The 26,946-nt window shown below is 40.3% G+C and overlaps 1 protein-coding gene across 8 annotated transcripts in view; it reads left to right on the top strand.

The window, feature by feature from the left end:
- Positions 1–26,946, top strand: part of PPP2R5C (protein phosphatase 2 regulatory subunit B'gamma) — a 146,162-nt gene that overhangs the window by 16,528 nt on the left and 102,688 nt on the right. For 5 of the 8 annotated variants that reach the window (XM_076003712.1, XM_012746328.2, XM_012746333.2 and 2 more), the window contains exon 3: positions 4,442–4,607. In XM_076003712.1, the coding sequence (XP_075859827.1) occupies positions 4,442–4,607 (166 nt within the window). Of the gene's footprint in view, positions 1–4,441; positions 4,608–23,332; positions 23,546–26,946 lie in introns of those variants that run through there. The other 3 variants (XM_012746334.2, XM_012746338.2, XM_076003713.1) reach the window with 3 other exon arrangements.

Genomic DNA, 26,946 nt, shown 5'->3' with positions numbered 1-26,946 from the left:
TGCTGTGAACATCCCACAGGGCACTGCACAGCCCCTGCAACAAAGGATTTCCTGCGCCAAAATGTCAGCATTGCTGCATGGACAAAACTGCTGTCGCCTCCCCGATGTTCTGCGTTTTGCATATTGTGTCCCTGTGGCTTAACATGTTCCCTTCACCCTTGTATTTCCTATGAACTGATGGTTAGACCTCAGGGCATGATCAGATTCAGGCTGGACTTTTTGAAAGTAAAAATACTTCATAGGTGGTATAGCACGTGGTATCACATAGTCTCTGTCACAGAAATGGTGACAGGTTGATCTGTTCATTATAAAATTGCAGAAGGGAAGAATTTTGAAAGAAACTGAAGAGTGGAATTGCTCGGGTGTGGGGTCTGAGGGAGGAGAAAGGCAAGTTTGGCTGCAGCTCTACTGCATGATCTCAGGTTGTTGCCCATGCTCTGAACCCTGGTTTCCTGTCTGTGAGATGAGGATCCTGGGACTTTGTATGGGTGCCTGCAGGATGGAATGCAGTTAGGGAATGCCTGCTCCCCGGCACCGTGAGGACAGCCACGACTCAGAAGGGCACTAGACAAGTATTCTGCGGAGTGCATGGAGGGAGACAGGGTCTGCGCGTCCGGGAGGAATCTGTGTGGACAGTGCTCCTCGGAGCGCTAACCCTGCATGTCTTATTGGCCACTGGTGTTGGGGGCTGAGGAGGCATGTCTGTCCACAGCTGCTGTGTGTATATATCCAGGTGCCCTTCTTTGCCCTCTGCTCAGCAACCCCTTCAGATCCTCTCACTCTCCTCGAGCCTCAGCCCTTCTGTCACTTCCCTGCTTGGCATCTTGATATATTTGACTGCGGCCATCAGGTTAGCAGGTGTCCTCTTCCCATCAGACCCATCCTTTTCTTCCTCTTTTGTCACTGCATACCTATCAGATCCTTGCTCTGTGCTCAGCTCTTCTCTCAGCAGTGTCCCTCCTGCCAGCATCCAGAAGTCCCCAAACCTTTCTATCGTCAGTCAGAGCCCCTTCTCTGAGCCTGCTCCTTCCCCTGGGACCCTAACTCTCTTTTCTTCCCAACCAAATTTTTCAAAAGTGTTGGGGGTCATGATGGTCTTCCTACTGAATCCTCAGCTCCCATCACTTCTCCAGACACCACTCCACAAAACTGACTCACCCACCAGCCACCATGACCTCCTTGTTGTTCCATGACCTGAGAGACTCTTGGTCTTTGAGTGGCATTGTGGCATAGTTGCCTTCCTTCCTTCCTTCCTGAAAGAACTGCTTCCCTTGCTTCTGGGAAGGACCTGATATTCTCACCTCCCCATGGCTTCCTCCTTGCTTCGCTGCTGCTGCTGCTGCTGCTGCTGCGTTGCTGCTCCTCAGCCCTATCCTCTCCTGTTCCTGCTCTGGCTCACCTCTCTCATTCCTCAGCTTCCTCTGCCAGGCATTCTGTTCAGTCCCAGGACTTCAGAAACCACTTAGATACCAAATCCCCATCTCCAGCTCAGATGGATTTCCCAAGCGCCCACTGGGTGGCAGGCAGGACTCCTCCTAGGCGCTGAGACACAGCGGGGCAGACAGGAGGATGGGCCACACACAATTCTTACTGTCTCCAGGGCAGGGTAGCGCAGTCAGTAACCAAGAAAGCAGATGCAGAAAAAGAAGTTCAGCTGCTGACTCATGTCATAGGAAAATAGAAGCACTTCTGGGAGAGAGGTGGTTTTGGACTCCTCATCTTGTCATGTTGGAATTGCCATCCAGGTGGCTCAGACTCAGCATATTCAAACCGAACTTCTCCCTCACCATATTTCTTTCCTATCTCAGTGACTCATGCCACCATCTACCTGTCTGCTGTAGCCAGAAGTCTGGGAGTTCTCACCAATTCCCTCTTCTTCTCCACCCCACACCTCCACTCTGTCATCCAGTGCTCTTGATTTCACCCCTAAATATCTCTGCTCTGCCCCACTTTCTGCATTTACCTGCCGCTGTCCTGGTCCAAGCCACATGGTCTTCTCTTGTTTAGACTACCAGACAGGGCCTTCAAATGTCCCCTCTAGTCTGCAGTCTATGCTGCACCTCACTGGTCTTTTAAAAAGGAAGATCCATTCACGTCGTTGCCTTGCTCAGGCCAGTAGGGCAAAGGGGGTGGAGAGAATGGCAGGGTCCAAGGACGGGAGCCAGTGGCATGAAGACTGCAGGTCTGGGGACAACTTCTTACTTTCTCAGATAGTAGAAACCTTTCCTTGACATGTTTCCCTCCAGTGCACTGTGAATACCTATGGACTTGATTCTGTTTTACAGGTTAGTTCACCAGATCATAGTCTTATGAGCTGGGTTATGTATGATACACAGTTCATCCCTCAATTATTTATCAAAGTCATTGTTGTGCAGCACTGGGTTTGGCATTACAGAAATATAAAAAGATAGAAATTTTAATCTGCTGAACACATGTATATATAATTTAATATTTAAAACAGAGACATTTCCTAGTAGTAGCTCTTTGTGACTATGGAACAAATACCAGAGTTTTTCTAGGGGCATGAAGAGAAAGCTGAGCAGGAGAGTTTTTCCCTGGGTGGATTCCGTGGAGGAGGTAAGTTATGGATGGGGTTTTAAGAAAGAAAGACCCATGCTTTCATGATCAGATGGAAAGAATGACAGACATCAAGGTCAGAGCCCAACAAAGCACATGTTGAGGAGGAAGCCACAGACTGCAGGAGGGAAGGGAACCTGGGCCCCTCACTTCAGTCAGAGTTTCATCTGTTGTTCCAGGCTGTCTGTCATCTTAGAAAACTCTTTCCAAGCATTCTTAAGCACCTTATTAAAAAATAAAGCATTTCAGTGTGTGAACCGATGAAAAAATAAATAAATAAATAAAGCAACTCTTACTGCTTAGTGAAAATTTCATTCAGGAAGGAGAACAAATTAGTTTGGGGTTGGAGTTGTTCTCCTTGGCCTCACATAGTTGAACTAGGCGTGATGGGTTGTGTCTCCAGGATGGAGTTTGGCAGCCTTTTAAAGAGCACATGTGCAGAAACAAACCCCTCTTCTTTGGGCAGACTGCCTAAATCAGGGGTCCTCAAACTTTTTAAGCAGGGGGCCAGTTCACTGTCCCTCAGACCGTTGGAGGGCCATTGGAGAGTGTGGCGCACATTCCACACATGCACACTGTGGGCCCGGGATGAGTCAGCTGCTAAGCAGGACAGGCAGCGGTGGCAAAAACACCCAGTGGGCTGCATAAATGTCCTTGGCAGGCCATAGTTTGAGGACCCCTGGAAGGATCTTGATGGTCAACACTTAGCGGCACCAGCTGCTGGCCATTACTGCTGGGTGATGGTGGCAGCACACAGCTGTTTACTGTGTCTGTTGGTTGTTGCCCAGAGAGCCCTTCAGCTGGGGGGCCCATGGCACACTGCTTAGGCCTGTGTGGATAACAGGACCCCCATGGCTCTGTTGCAGGTACTGTGTGCCCTTAGATCCTCCTCCACCACGTCTGAGTGTTTCAAATGGCAGCGTTTCAGGTTGTCCATGTGGTCGTTGGACAGCCCTAGTAGTTGTGATACAGTCTGGAAATGAGCACGCAAATCAGGAGCCTAGAGGCAAATGCAAGGAGAGAGCAGCTAGAAAGTGGGGCATTTCCGGAGGCCCTAGGGGAAAGCACTTTTCTACAGCCTTCACTGATTTCTGAGGGCTGAGTGGTGAGCTAGCAGGGAAAACATCATTTATGGGGTATTCAACTATTGCTTAAAAGAACAAACTTATTATCTTACAGTTGTGTAGATCAGATATCCAAAACAGGGCTAAAATTAAGATGTCAGCAGAGCCATGCTCCCTAGAGGGAGGCTCTGAAGGAGACTCCATTTCCTGCCGTTCACACCTGCAGAGGCTGCCCACCTTCCTTGGCTCCTGGCTCCTTCCTGCGTCTTGAGAGCAGTGGTGTGGCATCTTCAGATCTCCCTCTGCTTCCATCATTCATTGCCTTCTCTTGTCTGAGCCTCCAACCCCTCTGTTCCCAGGCCCTGTGTGATTACCTTGGGCTCACTTGGATAATCCAGGATGACCCAATCATCTCTCATCTCAAGATCCTTAACTTAATCATATCTGCAAAGTCCCTTTTGCCAAGTAAGGTCACATATTCCCAGGTTCCAGGGATTAAGATGCGAACATCTTTGAGGGGGGTCAGCCTACCACATCAACCTTTGTGGTAAATATTTAGAAATCAAAAGTTTGAAGGAAGCGATGAGAAATTAGGCATATCTTCAAATCTCTCAAAGTCTAGCATTACTAAAGGTGGAACATAAGCGCCACACTCCAGCAACTCTAAGGAATGGTGTTGTCTCTAGTAGAGTGCAGAGGACTGTCCCAGATTGTTTTTGCATGTGGTTTTTCTATATTTTGATTGTGCTATGAAATGCAACCATTGTACATATTCATTTGTTTTGTTTTTGTTTTGGAAGCCAATTTCCAGCAGGAAAAGCAGCCTTGTTGCTGTCCCGTCTACAGTGTCTTCTAAAATAAAACTACCAATCACTCAGCCCATACTGAAGAAAGACAAACGGCAAAATTCTTCAAGGTTTAGTGCAAGCAGTAATAGAGAACTTCAAAAACTACCATCTTTAAAAGGTAATTCTTTTGTCTTTTAAAAAGTTAAATTTTGGCTGTTTAGGGGAAGGAATAATGTTTTGATTGTTTGCTGGCTTGTATCTTTGCTGTGTTTGTATTTTGCAGAATCATCTTCTGTATTAGAGGTTTTATTTATATTGAATGTCATTAACTTATATTTACTCAACCAACCGTTGAAATTCCAGAGCTATTTAAGATAAAAATCTAATAACTAATGTGTTATGGGTATATACACTAAGAAAACAGGAAAAACTGAAAATCTTTTCATATTAATTATATTAAGCTAGCCAACTTTTTTTCTAAAAATTGACTCTCATTTGTCTTAGAACTCTATCAATTCAGAAAGGAGTTATTACAAGTAGAGTAATTGTAAAAATTATAGCAGAATTTCTTCATTTTTCTAATGTGAGAGAGGTAAGACCTATAGCTGTAGCACTTTATGGATGTTCTCGGTTATAAATCATTTGAGGATTACCTCTCTTCAGGGGTTGCATATTTGAAATTAGTCAGGGAAAAGTGCTCTTTACTTTAAATTTCCCCCAAAATGGCACAGTTACCTTCCATCTGACAGTATTTAATCCCTAAAAGTTTTCGTTTAGGGAATTTTGAGGTTGAGGTACTTTTAAAACCTTATCATAGAAAACAAGATAAGGAACCTAAAGTCAAATGTCAACCTTTTAAAACCTTTATATTTACTAAAATATAAGACTAGTATGCTAAATAAACATCGGACATTTTTCATACATTAAATTTATAATAATGAGTCTTTTACAATTAATTTGCATTGTGTATGAGAGCAGGAAGATTGTCTCCTTTATAGCTTTATTCCCCATGCCTTCCATGCTGCAGCGTATATAGCAGGAACTCCAAGTAGATGTGCAGGTGGAGGGGGGGAGGGGTGGGTGGGTGGGTTTATGAGTCAGGGTATGAATTTTCTGCCCTTTGCTTGCTAGAAATCCAGGCTTCCCACTCACTTCATTTTACAGAGCTTGTATTTGGCTATTTGGTTTACCTTTGTGGTAGATCATATACATACAAAATCATTTTTGATGAGTCTTTCTCTTCCCAAATAGTCCATGCTTTCTGATGCTATTCATTCATTCATCAAATATGTATTGAGCACCCATGAAAGTGGTTCTAGGTACTGGCGGTACAGAATTAAACAAAACCAAGCCCCTGCTCTCCTGGGGTGAACAGCCCAGTTGGGGAGACAGCGAGGAAAGGAATACATGCACAGCTCTTCCTTCGGTTGCCTTCAGGAGGCCTAATAATTTGGTTGTCTGAGATGGAAAATGCTTTGCATAACCATTATTGATCTTCATGGGCTAAGCCTTGTCCTTGATACCTGTTCCAGCAGGAGCTTGGTTCTTGCCATGATACAGGCACATTGGGCATGAACCCTGCCTCTTTAGTGTGCAGTGCACAGCCCGTGCAAGTACCAGTGCAGGCCTGACTACACTTCCTCTGCCTCTTCTGAGGAGTCTGCACAAGCCTCTTTCTCCAGGCCATCTGTTCTACATCTGCTTTCTATTCTCAACTTCCTTTTCCTCCATTTCTCATTATATCTAGTAAGAATGGCATGCAACATACTCCCACTGACACTTTTCACTGTTCCCCAAAAGGGTAAATTCTACATAGTAAATCCACATGTCCTGGAGAGTTTCACATTGATCAAGCTAATTCCCCTCACTAGTCTTGTTTGATAATTCTTTTTGGCTTTTCTAAAACAGTGTGTCTGTATATATATACTAAAATAATTTCATCTAGTTCAGAAACATTAGGAATTGGTTAAAATTACCTTAAAGTTATATTTTAATTTGGGGAGGATTGACACTTTATGATATTCTTTTTCCATCTAAGAAGATAGTATATGACCTCCATTTTTCTGGGTCTTGTTTTCTTACTTACAAGATTTTATGGCTTTTTTGTAAATCTCTAACTTTCCATTAAATTTGTTCCTAAATACTTTATAGTTTTTGTCATGCTGATGACTGGGTTATAATTTTTCCATTTCTGCGTCTAATTGGTTCTAGCTATTCTCATGAAAAGATAATTGGTTTTTAAATATTATACCATCACCTTATCAAATTTTCTTATTAATCTTAGTAATTTTTTACTAGAATCTGCATTTGTAGTCCTGTTATTTGTAATTAGGTTCTTTTATCTTTCTTCCAATATTTATACTGATATATACTTGTTATTTTAATTTTATTATAACACTAGCTAGAAGCAATAAAACATAGATAACAATAAAACATAGATAACATAGATGCATTCCTGCTTTCTCCCATTGTAGGAAATGGCTTCAACACTTCCTCATTTAATGGAAAAGTGGCTCTTGGTTTCTGATCAATGGTCTTTACCCGGCTGCTGGTGTTCCATAGTCCACACTAGCATGACCCTCACTCTTGCAGGCTGGTGGGTGCCATGCCAGTGTGTGATGGTTGTGCATTACTGCTGAATTTTATCAAATGCTGTATGATTTTTCTACTTAAGACATTAATGTTATAATTGCTGTGGTGTTAGATTTTTCTGGTTTTGAACTCCTCTTTGCTTTACTGGGCTAGACCTCAATTTTGTCATGGTGTATTTTATACAGTGCCTAGTTTGGTATATTCATTTTCTTTAGAATCTTTGCTTCTGTATTTACTATTGAAGTGGTCTGTAGTTTTCTTCCTTTTTGTACTACTGTATTTTATCAAATCTTAAGATGCGTTGACACTGGCACTTTGTGATCTCTCCCAAGCGTGGTCTACATAAGGTTTTCCTGCTGCTCTCTGGCGCTGCCATCTCATGACAGGTTTGTAAGATATACCCAGATTTCAGAAATAATAAAATGTGAATGTGCCCATAAAGTAGCTTCTTCCGTAGTGGATCCATTTAGACTATGTCATGTGTTACCTCATACATGATGTTGTTTGATGAACTTTTTAATCTCTTCCACATCTGTGCTGGTGATGTCTCTTTATGAGTTCGTATATTCTTTTGACTATTTTGTTTGTGTTCAGTATCATTCATCTCCACTTTTACGTTTAATTATCCTATTTCTCTTATCCTTTTCTTCATTTAGTAAGTTGAATAGAGTTCACTTATTTTTAGTTTGCTTTTTAATAATAATAGAATTTAAAGCCATGTATTCCTTCTGAGTATAACTTCAAGCCCCATCCCTTGATTTTCTTTTTTTTTTTCTGACTTTTCAAGTCATAGATTTTTCTTTTTTAAAATTTTGTTGAGGCATAATTTACAGACCTTAAAATTTCTCCATTGTAAGTGGAAATTTTTATTGTTTTAATAAATGCGTAGAACTGTACAACCATCACTACAATCCAGTTTTAGAATATTTCCAGAATCCTTCAAAAGTTACCTCATGCCCATTAGCATCAATTCCCACTCCTATCCCCAGCTGCAGGCAACCACTGATCTGCTTGCTGTCTCTAGATTTGCCTTTTATGGACAGTTCATATAAGGGAAATTGTACAATACGTAGTCTTCTACATCTGGCTCTTTCACCTGGTATAATGTATGTGAGGCTTATCCATGTTGATTACCTTGTTTCTTTTTAATGCTGAATAATATTCAATCATATGGAATATACCACATTTTGTATATCCATTCACCAGTTAATGGACATTGGGTTGTTTTTTAACTATTATGAATAATGCTGCTGTGAACATTTACATGTAAGTCTTTGTGTGAACATATATTTTCATTTCTCTTGGGTAGATGCCTAGGAGTGGAATTACTGGCTTGTATGTTAGCTTTTTAAGGAACTGCCAAACTATTTTCCAAAGTAGCTGTGCCATTTTACATGCCGGCCAGCAATGTATGAGGGCTCCACTGTGTCCACATTTTGGCCAATCTTATTATTGTCTGTCTTTCTGCTTATAGCCTTTACTGGGGCTGTATAGTGGTATCTCACTATGGTTTTCATTTGCATTGTGACAATGAATGGAGATGTTAAGCATCTTTTCATGTGTCTAGTAGCCGTTTGTATATCTTCTTTGATGAGACATCTATTCATATCTTTTGTCTATTTTTAAGTTGGTCATCATCTTGTTATTGAATTGTAACAGTTCTTTATCTTGGAGTTATGAGTCCTTTATTTTATCATAAAATATAATAAAAATAAATCATTATAAAAGTTTTAAATGTGAAATATACCCACAGTTTTTTATTATTATAGTCAGAAGACATAAAATTACCGTCTTAAGTTACTATCAAAGTTTCTAAACACTCTCAATTTCTGTTACCTCATTGATCATCTTCAGGTTTGTCTGTATGTGTTAAGCCCTTCTGTTGAGCTTTTAATTTCAGATGTATTTTTTTCATTTCTGGAAATTCTATTTGGTTCTTTTTTAATCTGCAGTGTCGTTTTAAAATATTTTTCTGTTCTATTGCACTTGCTGTCAAACTTGTTATTTCTTTTAGTAATTGTAAGCACAGCTGTTTTATAGCCTGTGTCAGGTAGTACCGGTATCTGAAGTCTTTGTTATGTTTCATTTATAATGTCTTATTTCTTTGTGTACCTGATGATTTTTTTATTGTATGCTGGTCATTGTATTCAAATATTTGAAATAAATTGAAACCTAGAATGAAAGTATCATCTTCAACAGAAATTTGTTTTCGTTTAGCCAGACAGTGGGGGGCAGTGCCAGTCTGGGAATACCTTAAACCACAACACTGACTTGTTAAATTAGCCCAGCATTCTGCAGAATATCCTACTTGTTTTCTGTGGGTCCTGTAAATGAAAATCTTTTTGGCTGAAATACATCAAAGGTGATGCTGTGTAACTCAGGAGATAGAGTTGATATTGTGGCAGATGTATAATCTCTGGTTGCCTATCCAAAGAGATGCTAAATTTTAAATTTTACCACTGAATTAAGGCGATGACAGATTGATCTCTCCACTGAACAGTTACGTTTCCCTTTGCAATTCAGAAAGTACTAGTGATACTCTGCTGTGTATATATTGGCATCCTGCCAGTGTCTATTCCCCCTCAACCATATGCTAATGTTTTAAATACCAGTTGATAAGCCTTGCCTGAGTCAATACTTTCACTAGAGACTTCAACGTTTAATCTTGCATTCTTTTGAAAGCAGTGATTCTCCTTCCCAACTGGAGATATTTGGTTATCCTAAAATATGGTTCCTACTAGGAAAACAGGATAAGCTTAATTCTTTGTCTTTTAGTTATCAGTTTCCCTCAAATAGTGACAACTTAAGCTTTTTTTCTGGCTTTCTCTTTAATAACATTATGGACTAATGTCATTGATTTAGGTGTGTTTTAATATACTAAAATCATTATTCTTCCTGGTATTCAAATGCCTAATTTCAACCATTGAGTGTCCATTAAACTAGCTCATAGTCTATGAGGCTTTTGAGATAGCCTCGTTTGTTTTTGATTCCTTGATTTCTGACACAGTGAGGTATCCCCAGGCTTACATTGTATTTTCCCTGTCCCAAACTTGGAATCGCATTTTTCAAAGAGCCCTGGTTCCTTTCAGTAGGAAATGATATTAGAGACCAAAATCTAGGTAGTAAGAATGCTCACTGCTACTGGACTTACATTACTTTTAAGTGCTTTCAATGGAGGGAGCTCAAATATAAATTATTTTAGTCATGCATTCATATTGATATTTTCAGTTCAATTTTAATATTATAGTGTTTTCACTTTTTTCTTCTATGTTCAAAGTTTTATCTCTTTGTCTTACACTGAAAATCTTTTTTTTTTTTGAGACAGAGTCTCACTTTGTTGCCCAGGCTAGAGTGAGTGCCGTGGTGTCAGCCTAGCTCACAGCAACCTCAAACTCCTGGGCTCAAGCAATCCTTCTGCCTCAGCCTCCCGAATAGCTGGGACTACAGGCATGTGCCACCATGCCCGGCTAACTTTTTCTATATATATTAGTTGGCCAATTAATTTCTGTCTATTTATAGTGGAGACGGGGGTCTCACTCTTGCTCAGTCTGGTTTCGAACTCCTGACCTTGAGCAATCCGCCCGCCTCGGCCTCCCAGAGTGCTAGGATTACAGGCGTGAGCCACCGCACCTGGCCACACTGAAAATCTTGATTTCTAACATCATTGATGTAATTATGGTTACATTCTACTAAAATAATTCCCAACAACACTGACATTATTGCAAACAATTGAAACTTTAACTTGGCTCATCTCATTGCAGAAAAAGCTGTTGGCATTTTTATTTTACTTATTTATTTTTTTAGAGATGGGGTCTTGTATATTGCCTGGGCTGTTCTTGAACTCCTGGGCTCAAAGGATCCTCCTGCCTCAGTCTCCCGAGTTGCTGGGGCTACAGGCGTACACCCCATTGCCAGGCTACTGTTGTCATTTTATTGGGATCCCGTTACATTTTAAAAATATCTGAGAAAGTGTTGGCATCTTATGATGTGTACTTCATCTTATCTAAGAGCATGTTGTGTCTTCCCATTTTCCAAGTCTAATTTCATGTCCTTTAGGGTGTTTTTAAGTTTTTTTCATGTGGGTTTTGCACATTTTGTATTAAGTTAATGCCCAGCTAGTCCATTATTGTTGCTATTGTAAATAGGGGTCTTCTCTTCCATTGTGTCTTCCAAATAGTTATTAATTGTTTATATGAAGGCTGTGGATTTTGGGGTCTTGCTTTCATATCCTATCACTTACCAAATTATCTTATGTTTGCAGTAGTTTTTCAGTTGATTTTTTGGGGTCTTCCAGGTATCTAATCAGATCATCTACACAATAAAAATAATTTCACCTCTTTGTTTTTCATTGTATAGCTCTCTTGTCTTTCTCTGGAGTTGGCTGATAATTCCAGTAAAATGTTACGTAATAGTGCTGAGAGTACTATTTGTCTTGTTTCTGACATTAGTGAAAACGAGAGGCATGATTTTTAAAAACCATTTATTATTTCATTCCGTGGGTACCCCAGTTTTTTCAGCTATTATAAGCAATGCTGTTAAGGAAATATTTTGTTATCATTGTTGTTCACATCTTTGAACCTTTCCTTAAGCTGGATTCAAAGAAAGGAAGTACTGGATCAAAAGAGTATGAATTTTCAAAAACCCTTGGTAGATGTTGTCCAGACGCTTTCCAGAGAGGCGGTGCTGTGTCCACTGCTACCCCGCATGTGTGCAGTGCTCGTCCCCTTGCACTTCTCCAGTACTGGGATGGTTAAAGGTTTTAGTCGCTTGTTAAGTGGAAAATAGTATTTCATTTTTTAATTTTTTTAACAGTGTGGTTGAATATATCTTCAGCCCTGTTGATTGAAGGGTTTTTCTGAATTAATTGACTTCATTTAACATTTTTGGTCTAGAAGGTAGAAGTAGTAAATGTTTTTCTTTTTTCACCCACATAAAATGGTCAATAACAGCATTTAAATGTTAAATGAAGAAACCAACTTTTTAAAAGATGCTTATGGGAGGAGTAAATTAATCATGGACTTTGTTTCTTGAGGCCATCCTTCCTGTTTTAGAAAGGATGGCCTGAGAGAAGTCAAAGTTATAGTGGAATAATGTCATTTATCAACTCACAAGGGGTCCTGGGGCAGAGGACTTGCTAAGTACTTGGCCTTTTGTGAAGGAACCTGTTACATTATTGTTTGGAAAATTTATTTGGATTTTTTAAAATTGGCTTTTGAATAGCAGTTAAATATTTTATATTTCTTGCTCTTGTAAAAATACAGTATTTCACCCCCATTCAAAACAATTTATTTTCCAGTAAAAGTAAAAATTTTGCCATAAAAGTGGTGGTTTGGCTGCTAAAAAATGAATTATGCATGTGTATAGGGGCTTTGGCCTCTTGTTATTGAAGAATTATAAAGACAGAGCGTGAGGAAGTTACCAGAGTGCCTGCTCTTACTCTAGTCAGCTTAGAAAGAGCTGGACAGGGGATCTCTGCTTTCATTAGTCTTTGCTTCTCTCCCGTGTTTTGATTTTTTATCTCTCTGTGATTACCCATAATAATGAGAAGACACAGCCCGGGCTTGGTAAGGCAGGTGCCAGTTCCCACTGGCCATCTGTGCTGTTGAGAGTAAGGGGAGATAGTGAGAACAATGACCAGGGGTGGCCCTTGCCCTCAGGGAGCTAGAGGGCCCAGAGCCACCATGGCATTCGAGCTCCAGCCCCTTGTGATGAATTGAGAGTTGGTCACCTATCAGACAGCCTGAGCCTGGCCCCTCCAGCACATCATTCTTTCCACTGCCTGGGAGCCACAAACGTGGCCTTGACGTCACTCTGGACTCAAGCTCAACTCTCTCGGGGCAGCACCAGGGGTTTGGTTTCCAGCTGCCAGCTGTAATTTCACTTTAATGTTTAGCTCAGACTTCCCCATACATTGCCTGGATTTCTCCCAGCACCTTAAATTCAGCTTATATATAATATCTCTCTAATATCTCTCTCTCTCACATACACAGAGGCCACTCCTTAGACATAATTCATCCTCTGTGCCATCGAGCATCCTGCTGCTCCTGCTTTCTCAAGTGTTTCCTGAACTTCCCTGGCTCAAACCTTCCATATCTTTTTTCTAAATTGTGGTAAAATGTACATAGCATAATATTTATTATGCTATGTGGCCACACCACACTACTCACGTGCTGCACTGCCCGTCGGCCACACCGCACTGCTCACGTGCTGCACTGCCCGTCGGCCACACCGCACTGCTCACGTGCTGCACTGCCCGTCGGCCACACCGCACTGCTCACGTGCTGCACTGCCCGTTGGCCACACCGTATTATGCTATGTACGGCAGTGTGCACTGCCTGTCGGCCACACTGTACTGCTCATGTGTGCACTGCCCGTGCACCATCACCGTACTGAATTATAACCATTCATAAGTGTACAATTCAGTGGTATTAAATACATTCACGATGCTATCTACACCCCAGAGTTTTTCACCTTCCCCCAACAGAAACTCCATGAAACAGTAAGGCTTTCCTCCCCCTTCCCCCAACACCCAGTAACCTCTATTCTACTTTCTGGCTCTATGGTTTTGCCTACTGTAGGAACCTCATTCAAGTGGAATCATATAGTATTTGTTCTTCTGTGTCTGGCTTATTTCACTAAACATAATGTCCTCAAGGTCCACCCATGTTGTAGCATGTGCCAGAACTTTGATGAATGGTATTCCATTCAGTTTGCTTACCCATATATCAGTGGTAGACACTGGGTTGCAGAACACAATGTACACATTATACCACTCACTACTCATGTTAACTCTTGTGTGTGAGTCTCCCAGTCTAGCATCTGCCCAGGATCCAGAAAACAACACAGTACATTCACTGAGGAAATGAAAAGCCCTCTGGGCCCCAGCCTGTCCTTTCCCTCCTCCCTTAGTTTTCATAGATATGGAAACCACTCTCAGGGTGCCCAGAACCCGTCCAGGCTCAAGGTTCCCTTCACCTCACTCCCCCTCAGACCTCTTGGAAAATGAGGTTTATGACTCACTTGACCTACTACATGGGTTGGTAAGAATGTAGGCAAATTAAACAAAACAATTAGCATGAAAGCACTCCGATGTATGCATGCTTTACATACTTTGTGTTGGTTTCCTGTGTTCTCAGAAAAAGGAAGAAGTGTGAGCACTTGCTTTGTTTATAAGGTTTTCTAGCCTTACTGCAGGGAGTAGAGAAGTAAGCCAGGGCCTCTGGACACAGCACTTAGGGTGGATTTAACTTCATTTGTTCCACGTCCCTACACTGAGCTTCTCTGTGGACAAGCTTGTCTCTCAGAGGACTCAAGTTAACAGAGCACTAGTGCCTGTCTGCTGGTCCTCACTGTTGACAAGCACAAGTTCCCTGGAAACCTTTGAACATAGCTGGATATTAGGAATCTTTATCTGTCTCAGAAAAAAGTCTATTTTAAACTGTAAGTGAAGCCAAATTTTTTAGGTTAGATTTCTCACTCAACAAAGCATACATCATCCATGCTCACATAGTTTCCAATTAAAAAAAAAAAAAAAAAACAGTGCTGGCCAGCATCCTGTCAGTGCACTGTGGTTATGATGCTCTAAGTTCAGAAAACCAACTTTTTGTTAATTCCTGTAAAACTTCTTCACTAAAATATTTAAGTTTCCTACAAAATTGCTGGAGGAGATGGAAAATAAAACCTTCAGTTGAATTTTGAAATGAAAATTTGAAAGTTTTATTTGGAACTACTATCTGGAAATAATATCAGTGGGATGTATTTATAGGCAGTTTGGGGTTTTTTTTGTTTTTTTTGTTTTTTTTGTTTTTTTTTTGAGACAGAGTCTCGCTCTGTTGCCCGGGCTAGAGTGAGTGCCGTGGCGTCAGCCTCGCTCACAGCAACCTCAATCTCCTGGGCTCAGGCGATCCTCCTGCCTCAGCCTCCCGAGTAGCTGGGACTACAGGCATGTGCCACCATGCCCAGGTAATTATATATATATATACATTAGTTGGGCAATTAATTTCTTTCTATTTATAGTAGAGACGGGGTCTCGCTCTTGCTCAGGCTGGTTTCGAACTCCAGACCTTGAGCAATCCGCCCGCCTCGGCCTCCCAGAGTGCTAGGATTACAGGCGTGAGCCACCGCGCCCGGCCAGCAGTTTGTTTTTAAGTAAAGAATGAAACAGTGATGGGGGACCCAGACAATAAAAAATAAAAAATAATTCGTTTTCAAACCTTCATTTTTGCATAATGCAAAGATTACTGTATGTGTGATATTTGGTGAGAGGCCTGTGGGTCTGTGTGCCCACGTTCAGTTGAGGAGGCACTCTGGACTGAACCCTCTTAACTATGTGCCGCAGGGTAGAGGTGTGAAGAGTAGCAAGGGGGTTTTGTAAGATCATAACTGGCTGCTATGCCTGATTCATTCATTCATTCATTCATTCAGTATATTTGATGGGTGCCAGGAATTATCTAGAGCCTGGGCTGAGGGAGAGAGCCACAGAACCTGGAGGTAAGAGGAAGACTGCTCAGCAGGGGTTAGTCTAAGTAGAAATCCCTTAAGTGGCTCTGCTGCAGTCCCACATTGTAGCCGGAGTGATCTTTCTGAAACACTGTTGGTAGACAACCCATGTTTTTCGAGTGGGACGGTACCCACTGCTTCCCGCATTTTGCATGTAATGGCCAGAGCTACATTTACTTATATGCTGCTTCAGCTGGAGCTGCTCCCTCCTGGGCTGTCCATTTCAACTCCGTAGGGGGAATGTCCTCCATACATGGCATTTGCTCTTCTTAACAATGGGAGGAGGCAGGGATACATCCCCTTTTACACGTGAGGAAAGATTCAGCCTGGGGTTATTCAAGGCAGCGTCTTTCCCTGTGCTGAGCTGTCCCTCTGTCTGGTCCCTCCCTGAGCAGGTGCTGAAAACATGTCCCAGTGACGTGGCTGCATTAGAGCCTCTTCTGGGTTGCATTTGCCAAGAGCTTGTTTCATCAATGGAGAAAGTACTCCAGAGACCGAGTGAGCCCTATATCTTAGATGAGCATATAGACTCAAAGGCAAAGGGGACAGACTTGTGGTAAAAAAAAAAATTAGGCTGCTCATAACTGATTGAGACAAGGCGTCAACATCCTCTAATCTGTGGGTTCAGTTTTTCATGCCTGTTTTCAGCTAATTTCTGTTTGTGTATTTTTATATATATTATCTCATTTATCCATCATAATCTTTTCTATCAGATTTCCTCGGCTCCCATCAACAGCCCTTTCTCTGTCCTTAACCTATACCTGAGGCAGCACTCATTAAGGAATTCTCCCCGCTGTAATTTAACCTATATCTCTTTTTAAAAATTATTTTTAAAAAATGCTACATTTAATTCTCATGAAAGTAATATGTGCTTGTTTTAGCAATATTGAAGGATATAAAGAAGTTTCATAAATAATCACATAGATCAGTCCCACTGGTGGGTCTGTATCCAGAAGAAAGGAAATCCGTATGTTGAAGAGATATCTGCACTCACATGTTTATTGCAGCACCATTCACAGTAGCCAAGATTTAGAATCAACCTAAGTGTCCATCAACAGATAATAAAGAAAATGTAGTGTGTATGTGTACAGTGGAATATTATTCAGCCATAAAAAAGAGTGAAATCCTGTCATTTGCAGCAACGTGGGTAAAACTGGAGGTCATTGTGTTAGGTGAAATAAGCCAGGCACAGAAAGACAAATACATGTTCTCACTCATGTGGGAGCTAAAAAAGTGGATATTGTGGAGGTAGAAAGTAGAATCGTGGTTACCAGAAACTGGGGAGGGGAAGGGAGAGAAAGAGATGAAGAGAAGTTGGTTAAGAGGTACAAAAATATAGTTGGATAGAAGGAATAAGTTCTAGTATTTGAGAGTACAATAAGGAAATATAGTTAACAGCAATTTGTTGTATATTTCTGAATAGCTAGAAGAGAAGAATTGTAATGTTCCCAATACAAAGAAAAGATAAATGAGGTGATGGATATCCTAGTTACCCTGATTTGATCATTCATTTCAGATTATATACATGTATCAAGACATCACATGTATCCCAAAATATGTACAACTATTATATATCAATAAAAAAAGGAAAAATTCATAGCCATAACTCCCCATGATGACAACTATTTTTTTTTTTTTTTTTTTTTTTTTTTTGAGACAGAGTCTCGCTTTGTTGTCCAGGCTAGAGTGAGTGCCGTGGCGTCAGCCTAGCTCACAGCAACCTCAAACTCCTGGGCTCGAGTGATCCTTCTGTCTCAGCCTCCCGAGTAGCTGGGACTACAAGCATGCGCCACCATGCCCGGCTAATTTTTTTATATATATATGTCAGTTGGCCAATTAATTTCTTTCTATTTATAGTAGAGACGGGGTCTCGCTCTTGCTCAGGCTGGTTTTGAACTCCTGACCTTGAGCAATCCGCCCGCCTCGGCCTCCCAAGAGCTAGGATTACAGGCGTGAGCCACAGCGCCCGGCCTCATGATGACAACTATTGACATTTTGGAAGTGATTCTTTTTATGATCATGCTATTTCTGAAAAGTTTTATACTGCCTTTTTCACTTACGTTTTCATTATATAAATGTATTTTTGGTGGATGGATGCATAATATTTCACTGGATATGTAGGATAATACCTTTGATGTTAAGGTAGTTTTAGAACCATAAATAAAGTATGATGCTCTCAAAAAGAATAAAATACTTAGAAGTCAACTTATCAAGGAGGTAAGAGACTTGTACACTGAAAACTACAAAACTTTGCTGAAAGAAATTAAAGATGACACCAAAAAATGGAAAGACATTTTTTGTTTGTGGATTAGAAGACATAATATTGTTAAGATGTCAGTACTATCCAAAGCAATCAACAGATTCAATGCAATCCCTATTAAAACTTTTACAGTGTTTTTTCCAGAAATGGAAAAATTCATCCTAAGATTCACAGTGAATCTCAAGGGATCAGCATAGCCAAACAATCTTGAAAAAGAAGACCAAAGTTAGAGGACTCACACTTTCTGATTTTAAAACTTACAACAAAGCTACTACAGTAATAAAGACAGTGTAGCATTGGTATAAAGACAGACATATAGACCAATGGGATAGAATAGAGAGCCCAGAAATAAACCATCACATAGATGGTCAAATGATTTTTGACAAGGGTGCCAAGACCATTGAGTAGGGAAAGACAATCTTTTCAACAAATGGTGTTGGGAAAACTGGATAACCACATGCTAAAGAATGAAGTGGGGCACTTACTTCACCCCACATACAAAAATTAAATCAAAATGGTTCAAAGATCTAAACAAAAGAGTTAAAACTATAAAACTCTTAGAAGAAAACGGGAAAAGCTTCATGACATTTGATTAGATGGTGATTTCTTGGATATGACACCAAAAGCACAGGCAACAAAAGTAAAAATAGGTATGAAGTGGACTACATTAAATTTTAAAACTTCTCTGCGTCAGAAGACACAATTAGCAAAGTGAAAAGGCAAGTCACAGGATGGGAGAATGTATTTGCAAATTGTGTATCGGATAAGGAGTTAATATCCAAAACATATACAGAACTCCTGCAGCAACAAAAAATCTAATTTTTAAATTATGTGAAGGAGTTAAATGGACATTTCTCCAAAGAATATATACAAATGACTGATAAGCTTATGAAAAGATGTTCAATGTCACTAATCATTAGAGAAATGCAAAATCAAAACTACAGTGAAATACTTCACATTCATTAGGATGGCTGCTATTTTTAAAAAATTACAAATATTGGTGAGGTTGTGGAGAAATTGGAATTGTTGTGCTCTGTTGGTGGGAATATAAAATGGTGCAGCCACTGGGGAAAGTTCTTCAAAGAATGAAAAACAAAACTACCATATGATCCAGCAATTTCACTTCTGGTTATACACCCAAAAGAATTGAAAGCAGGGATGTGAACAGATATTTGTACGCTTATGTTCATAGCGGCATTATTCACAATAGCCAACAGGTGGGAGCAGCCCAAGTGTCATCAATGGATAGATGGATAAACAACTGTGCTATGTACCAATGGAATACAGCCTTAAAAAGGAAGTGAATTTTAACACTTGCTATGACATGGATGAACCTTGAGGGCATTATGCTGAGTGAAATAAGCCAGTCACAAAAGGACAAATACTGAGTGATTACACTTGTATTAGTATCTAGAGCAGTCAAATTCATAGAAACAGAAAGTAGAATGGTGGTTGCCAGGGGCCAGGGGGAAGCAGAAAAGAGGAGTTATTGTTTAATGGGTACAAAGTTTTGGTTTTGCAAAATGAGAAGAGTTCTGTGAATGGATGGTGGTCATGGCTACACAACAGTGTGAATGTACTTAATGTCACTGAACTATATGCTTAAAAATGGTTAAAATGGTAAATTTTATGTGTGTTTCAGCACAGTTTTTTAAATGATTATTTTAAGAAATGTAATGCTCATTTGTGGCATTTCTAGAATAGATCCCAGCAGTCAAATTACTTAGACAAAGAATCTTGATGCATATTGCCAAAGTATTTTCTGAAAGAGTCAGAACAATTTATAGATTTTTTTGGCAAGGTTACATCATACCTGTATCAGTATTGCATAATTACCATACCGTTTTAAAAAATGGTAATTTAAATTGTTGACTGATAGGTTAAAAAGTACTTTTTGATACAATTATTGATCATTTATAGTTCTTTTGTGAAACAGAGATCTCAGTGTTTTTCTAATCAATTATAGTAATATTAACTCTTTGCATTTATAGTATTTACATTTCCTTTTACTTGTTTTTTGGAGGGAACATACAGATATTTGTAATTTTTTAATATAAGCAATATCCCTTAGGGATTTGTTCAGTGGTTTTTGTTTGTTTGTTTGTTTGTTTGTTTGTTTGTTTGTTTGTTTTTTTGAGACAGAGTCTCGCTTGTTGACCAGGCTAGAGTGAGTGCCATGGCGTCAGCCTAGCTCACAGCAACCTCAATCTCCTGGGCTCAAGCAATCCCTCTGCCTCAGCCTCCCGAGTAGCTGGGACTACAGGCATGTGCCACCATGCCCGGCTAATTTTATATATATATTAGTTGGCCAATTAATTTCTTTCTATTTATAGTAGAGACGGGGTCTTGCTCTTGCTCAGGCTGGTTTTGAACTCCTGACCTTGAGCAATCCGCCCGCCTCAGCCTCCCAGAGTGTTAGGATTACAGGCGTGAGCCACCGCGCCCAGCTTTGTTCAGTGGTTTTTTTTTTTTTTTTTTTTTTTGGAGACAGAGTCTCGCTTTGTTGTCCAGGCTAGAGTGAGTGCCGTGGCGTCAGCCTAGCTCACAGCAACCTCAAACTCCTGGGCTCCAGTGATCCTTCTGCCTCAGCCTCCCGGGTAGCTGGGACTACAGGCATGCGCCACCATGCCCGGCTAATTTTTTATATATATATCTGTTGGCCAATTAATTTCTTTCTATTTATAGTAGAGACAGGGTCTCGCTCTTGCTCAGGCTGGTTTTGAACTCCTGACCTTGAGCAATCCGCCCGCCTCGGCCTCCCAAGAGCTAGGATTACAGGCGTGAGCCACAGCGCCCGGCCTGTTCAGTGGTTTTTAAATGTCCTTTTTTAGCTTGAGAATTGATATTCACGTTCCTTTTCTTCTAAAGGTTATGGGATTTGAAAGTGTGGTTTTGGGGGATTTTTTTGTGTTTTTTTTGGCTCACTGCTGCCTCCAGCTCCTGGGCTCAAGTGATCCTCTCACCTCAGTCACCCAAGTAGTTGGGACTATAGGCGCGCACCACCAAGCCTGGCTAATTTCTTAATTTTTTTTTTGTAGAAATGGGGTCTAACTATGTTGCCCAGGCTGGTCTCAAACTCCTGGCCTCAAGTGATCCTCCAAAGTGCTGGGATTCAGCCTTCCAAAGTGCTGGGATTACAGGTGTTAGCCACCATGCCTGACCTTGATTTTTTTTTTTTATTTAACTGTTTGATCCATCTCAGATTTTGTTTTGGTGTGAGGTAAAAAGACTTAAATTGGCTCTTTCCTACATGTAGTTAACCAATTGTCTGCCCCAAGATTGCCAAGCAATTATCTAATTCTTTCCCTTTCCCTTGATTTGGCATTCAATCTTTATCACAGTGTTACATTTATGTAAATATGTTTATCGGTTTGAGGGCCGTGGCTTCTGTTCCATTAACCTGCCTCTTACGCCCGTCACACTGGCATTAATTCTTACAGCTTTAGAGTTGGTAGGACTGGCCTTTCTCATTAGTGTTCTCATTCTTCTTGCTTTTTATTTTTCCAGGTGAACTTTAGAATTGTTTTGTTAAGCACCTAGGAAAGTAAAGAGGCCCACCTGCATTTTCATTGGAATTGCTTTAAACCTGTAAATCAATTTGGGGAAAAATTAACATCAGCGTATCTATGGTATTTATACTTCCAATTCAGAAATATACCTTATCTTTATTTGCCTTTTTTCTCTGTATTATTTATACCTTAGAGTATGCTTTATCAGTGATAGCCAGATCATATTTTTGGAGTTCTAAAGAACTACTTTATATGCATAAGGTTTCAAAAGAGCATGGGGGAAATCATTAATAGAGAGCCTTTGATCTGAGATCATTAGGAAAAATACATCAGAAAGTGTCTTCACTGTTTCTTTGACTTCAGTTCTGTATATTATATGTAAACCTCCATCTTTCTCTCTATTCCAACTCATCAGCATAGTCTTAGGATAGGCATATAGTCCCATCTCATCTCGTGTGAAATATTAAATCATTTATGTCTCTTGAAAGCCCAGATCTGCAATAAGAATCTCTGTACCAAGCCCCCAAACACCTCGTTCCTGATTGTGTCTGAGTCATCTGGCATCACTCCTTGGATTAGGAGGTGATGGGGAGTGGTAGTGGCAACCCCTCCTCATGCTTAGTTAGAAATGGTCTCATGGCCAGCCATGGAATCCAGCGGTGTCTTTTGCCTCCAGGGAAAAGGAGGGCAGGGGTGGGGTTTTCTTTGCTCTTATCTATTTATATATTTCAATGGCTATTGATACACACAGTAAAAACTAAATTCTTACTAGTGAAGGGGAGGACTTAGCCAGCTCCCTGAATGGTTGTAGCAGGTCATTCATGTATTGGAATGTGTGGCGTGCTCAGCCCCAGATGTAACTGCTAACCCATTTGTGTCAGGTGTTTCTTACTATTCTGAATTCTGTTTAGGAACTAAACGGCTTTGTATTCTTATTCGTGAGTGGGACAAATGAGTGGGGGTAGTATGAGAAATGTATTTAAAAAGAGGGGCCATAGTTTGGACAAGCTTTCTTATTTATGTGAAGAAGTGAGAAATTTTTTTCAGTTCTGCCTGCCAAAGAGACTTTTCTTATAGTTTGTTCATTTCCTTTTGGAGCTCCTGATAATACTTCTTTTTGTAGGAACTCATCTCACCTCCCTCTACCCCATGGGACCCTATGATACTCCAGTTCAGGAATGTTTGGTCTCCTTAGAACAGCTTTTTACATTAAACTTTTTTGATGATGGGAAATTAAGATCTGAGTAGCTTTTAATAATAACCCCATAAAAATAAGTGAAACATCTTTAATTTTAAATTTAAACAAAATATCTAAAATTTAAAAGTGTCTAGTATGTCAACATCTTTATGATATAAAAATAAACACACTGCATTTCATTGTATGCCTTTTTTTCTTTTACTCCTATGGCCAGGTGGTATAAATTACCTTCATTTGTAGCACTAACTACTGAATATAAAGCAGTTTCATGTTTCATTTTTCTAAACTTAATTTTTTGGGAAAAAAATTCTCCAAAGAAAACAGTGTTTGGGTATTATAAGTTCGTAATTTGCCGTATTAGTAGTAGAGGAAGTTGAACAAGAGTCCAAACTAATGAGCTGGAATTGTATAATATTTGAATAGCCATTTGCATTTAAAAACTAGGTTGCCAGAATATTATCTATGATGCAGATATTAAAGTAATTAGAACTCGAAAGTAGATGATGTACCGGAGAGTATAAAATACCGTTGAATTTGGGGTACCAGTTACGGAAATGCTAAAGTTAAAGTTCATACAGACATATCCGCACATGCTTTTTTTGGAAGCTCTCTCGGAATCATTTGTTTACAGTCTCGCCAAGGTTATGGCCTCAGTCCTGTCCCCTAAGAGATGGGATCTTTGCCTAAAAGTTACTGAGAAATGAAGACTGCAGAAAGCCGGAAAATGTCCAAGCTTTTAGTGCGCTCTGACAGCCAAACAGAACGCTCTTTCCGTTTGCAGTTTTTTTTAGTGTCATTTTAAGTTGCAGCTTCTGGCCAATCAGCGAGCTCCATGCCTGCTGACATCACGAACCAGCCAGTTCCCTCCAGCTGCAGAGAGCTTCAGTTTGTCTTTTTTTTTAAACTAAAATGGAGGCTGGTTTCTTGCCTTAAGGAGTCCATTGCCTTTCCCGCTGGAGTCTAGATGTTGACATGTAATAAAGCGGGCAGCAGGATGGTGGTGGATGCGGCCAACTCCAATGGGCCTTTCCAGCCCGTGGCCCTTCTCCATATTCGAGGTAAGTTATTGTGTGTTTCACTGAATCGGAACCTTCCGTGGGTAGTTAATAAATGGCTATTGTGCTTCAGATAAGAAAAGCAGGAAGTCCTTTCCAGCAGAATTCACTCCATTTCGCTGCAGACTTAACCAGAGGAGGTTGGGTGTGTCACTGCCGTTTGGCATTTTACAAACTACTTACAGAATGTGAGGCTTGAGAGAGGCCTTGCATGCATAGTTCAAAGCTGGTTTTTCTGCTTTCTGCTCGCTCTCCCATCCCCCTTTCAAAGCTGTGCTGATGTCAAAGGATGTGAAGTCACTGCCCGGGGAAGGCATTGGGTGGGGTGGAGGAGAGGCGGGCCGCTGAGCCTGGCCAAGTTGTGTGTACGCAGAGTTTCTGTTACATCTGTGCTGCTTAGTGCTGCAAAGGTTTCACCGGGGACACATCTCTGAATTAAATATGAATTGCAGTCAGAAAATATGCAGAATTGATTAAAAAAGAACTTCCTTTAAAAGGATTGTTTTCATTCTTGCTGTGGAGCCTAAAAGAAACATGCTCGTGCTTTGAAATATTGAAATCTATTGTGGGTCATAATTTTTGAAGTATTGGCTTTTTCATGGACTATTAGGAAATATTTTGCATTTAAATAGGCTCTGTATTGCCATTTGACTTTAATAATTACAGTTTGCCTCTCCTATGGTTTATACATATTTTGGGTTTAAAACTTAGCTTAAAAACAGTTACTATAGTGATTAATAGTAGTTATATATTAAACTATAGGTATAAAGGTAGTAGCATACTTATTCTCAGGTGATATTTTAAGATATTTGTTATAAGAATTTTTGACCATAATTGGGTGAACTAGAAAAAATGGACTTTACACTTCATAAAATCACTTTAAAATTTATAATATCCCAGTTGTGCCCTAACAAAACAGTTTTAACTGTCAGAATCTCCTTTAAGGACTTGTGTTAAGGGAGGGTGGAGGCAAGATTTCTGGGTGACTAATAGCCTCTATGACTAAAATGCTGGGCAAGATTTTTCAAATCCTAGGGTGTACCCAGGGAAGATAAAAGCATATGAATACCCAGTCTGTTGGAGTAAAATGGGTGTTGCTTTTCTCTCCAAACTGTCTCTAATGAAGCTGGTGGAAATCAACTTTCACAAATTGTAGGACAGGCCATGAATTTATGTTTCTGTAATACACCCAATAAAAAGCCAAGATTGACTACAGATATTTAGATAATTTAGTTGCAGGAACCAAATGTGCAAGAATGAATATAATTGCTTGGATTTAAGTTAGTTCTTAAACACCAACTAGTTAGTAATAAGATAATTGTATTGCCTTTAAAATGTAAATTTTCATACTTTTTTACAGTATCTTATAAATAACAAATCATTTCGGTTTGTGAATTTTCTGGTTTTTATTAGATACTTAATATACTAGTCATTTTTTGAATTATGAATTTATTCTGAAATAGAATCTTTTAATTTTATATCTTAAACCACACTGGCTTTTTTTTTTTTTAATTTCAAGACCTTATTATGGCCAGTGTAGATTTTTTTGCTGTTGGTTAGGTGGGTGGTTGTTTGCTGTATAATTGTGGAGAGAAAAAGTAGTGAAGTGTATTAAGCTGAAAGAGACTTGAGTTTTTAAGAGGGGGTAACGTTTAGGACCTAAGATTAACTTCTAATTCAAACAGTTGGAGTAATTTTGAATTTCAAAACTTGGAGAACTGCTTCATTTACTCATAAGGACTTTTTGGAGCAAGCATGTTAATGTGAGATTTAGCAAAATTTATTTTATTTTCTAGGCTTTTATTCTTAGTTTAACATCCAATTAGCATTTCCGTGTGCCAAGTGCTGAGGATCATTAAAAATTACTAAGTTACAGCCTCTGCCACAAAAGAGCTCGTGGTTCAGTGGGAGAGACCCACCATGGAGCTCAGATACTTGGAGGGACAGAGCAGGAACTCCTGACGGTGCTATGGAGAGAGCAGGCGCTGGTGTCCAGGTGCTGGGCAGGGGAAGGATGCAGAGCGGCTCAGCCCCGGGCTGCCTGGCTCACTCAGATGGGTGAGATGCACTGTCCTTCCCACCTGCACAGAAGGGAAAGTAGCTTACCTGGGGTCACACAGCCCAGAAGCGGTGGAGCCAGAATCCAAACCCAGACAGCTGAATCTTTAAAAAAAAAAAAAAAACTCATTTTAAAATAGAAATTTTGGCTGTTTGAAGAACATTTTGCTACAGGATTACCATATTTTTTTCTTAATGCCCTATCATCTGTTTGGTTCAGTGGCCTCTTTTTGTATAACAGTTTTGTGCCTGGGGTTCATTTCTTATTGGGTTCACAAATATTTGTTGATCCGTACGTACCACATGCCAGGCAGGATCCTACCTTGGTGTATGAGCAAGTGCTGTGGGTCAGCTTTCACAGAGTTTACAGTCCACGAGGGAATGGGGGGACAGCCAGGTAAACAAATGGGTAAATGTGATCACTTCACAGAGTGGTAGTCCCAGTCGATTTGACAGTTACTGTCTAGCAAATGGTCTGGTGTTTGTAATTAATATGGTGAATTAGTATTTCCTGAAAAGTTCAAGTGTGAAAGGGACATATTTTTTGAATATAGTGTAAATCTTTCTGTCTGTACAAGGAGAGAGTCATCTGGAATTTGATGGCTGTAAATTGAGGTTGATGCCTTAAATTCTGTACTTCCAACACTACCCAGAACTGTCCAGGAGGTGGAAATGTTCTCTGTGCTGTCCACTAAGGTGGCCACTGGCCACATAAGACCATGGAGCACTTAAAACGTGCAACTGAGAAACTGAATTTTTAATGTTATTTTAAACTTAAATAGACACACGTGTCTGGTGGCTACTGTAATAGACAGTACGGATCTAGGCTGGAATTGGCAAACTTTTTTGGAGAAGGGCCAGATTGTAAATATTTTTGGCTTTGTGGGTGGAAGGAGCCATAGATAGTAAACAAATAGGCATGACTGTGTTCCAGTAAACCTTATTACAGAAACAGGTGACAGGCTGGACTTAGCCCATGGGCCATAGGTTACCAACCCTGTTCTAGACTATTCCCTGGATTTTTGTTGCCTGTTAAGAATGATAAAACTTAATCAGCTGTAGGCTTTCAGCTGGAATGCTTCCTCCTGCACTGTCCAGTGAGATGCTGGGAGGGGACTTGGTGCCCAAGCCCTTGTCCCACTCTCCAGCTCACACTTACTTCAAGAGCTGGGTTTAAAGCAGTGATAGCCAGGCCAACAAGATGTTAGTGGCCAAAAAGGACATGAGCAGAGTTGCGCCTCTTCCAGGTGGCCTTTATTCTGGGTCTCAAGAAAGTATTAACTGCTCTCATCTTGTTCTAATCATTAGTGAACTTTACCTGGTTGATGAGCTTCCTATAAAAGACT

The sequence above is a fragment of the Microcebus murinus genome, chromosome 6, assembly GCF_040939455.1.
Source record: "Microcebus murinus isolate Inina chromosome 6, M.murinus_Inina_mat1.0, whole genome shotgun sequence".
Classification (NCBI taxonomy): domain Eukaryota; kingdom Metazoa; phylum Chordata; class Mammalia; order Primates; family Cheirogaleidae; genus Microcebus; species Microcebus murinus.
The sequence above is the reverse complement of the archived record's forward strand: the minus strand, read 5'-3'. Positions and strand labels throughout refer to the sequence as shown.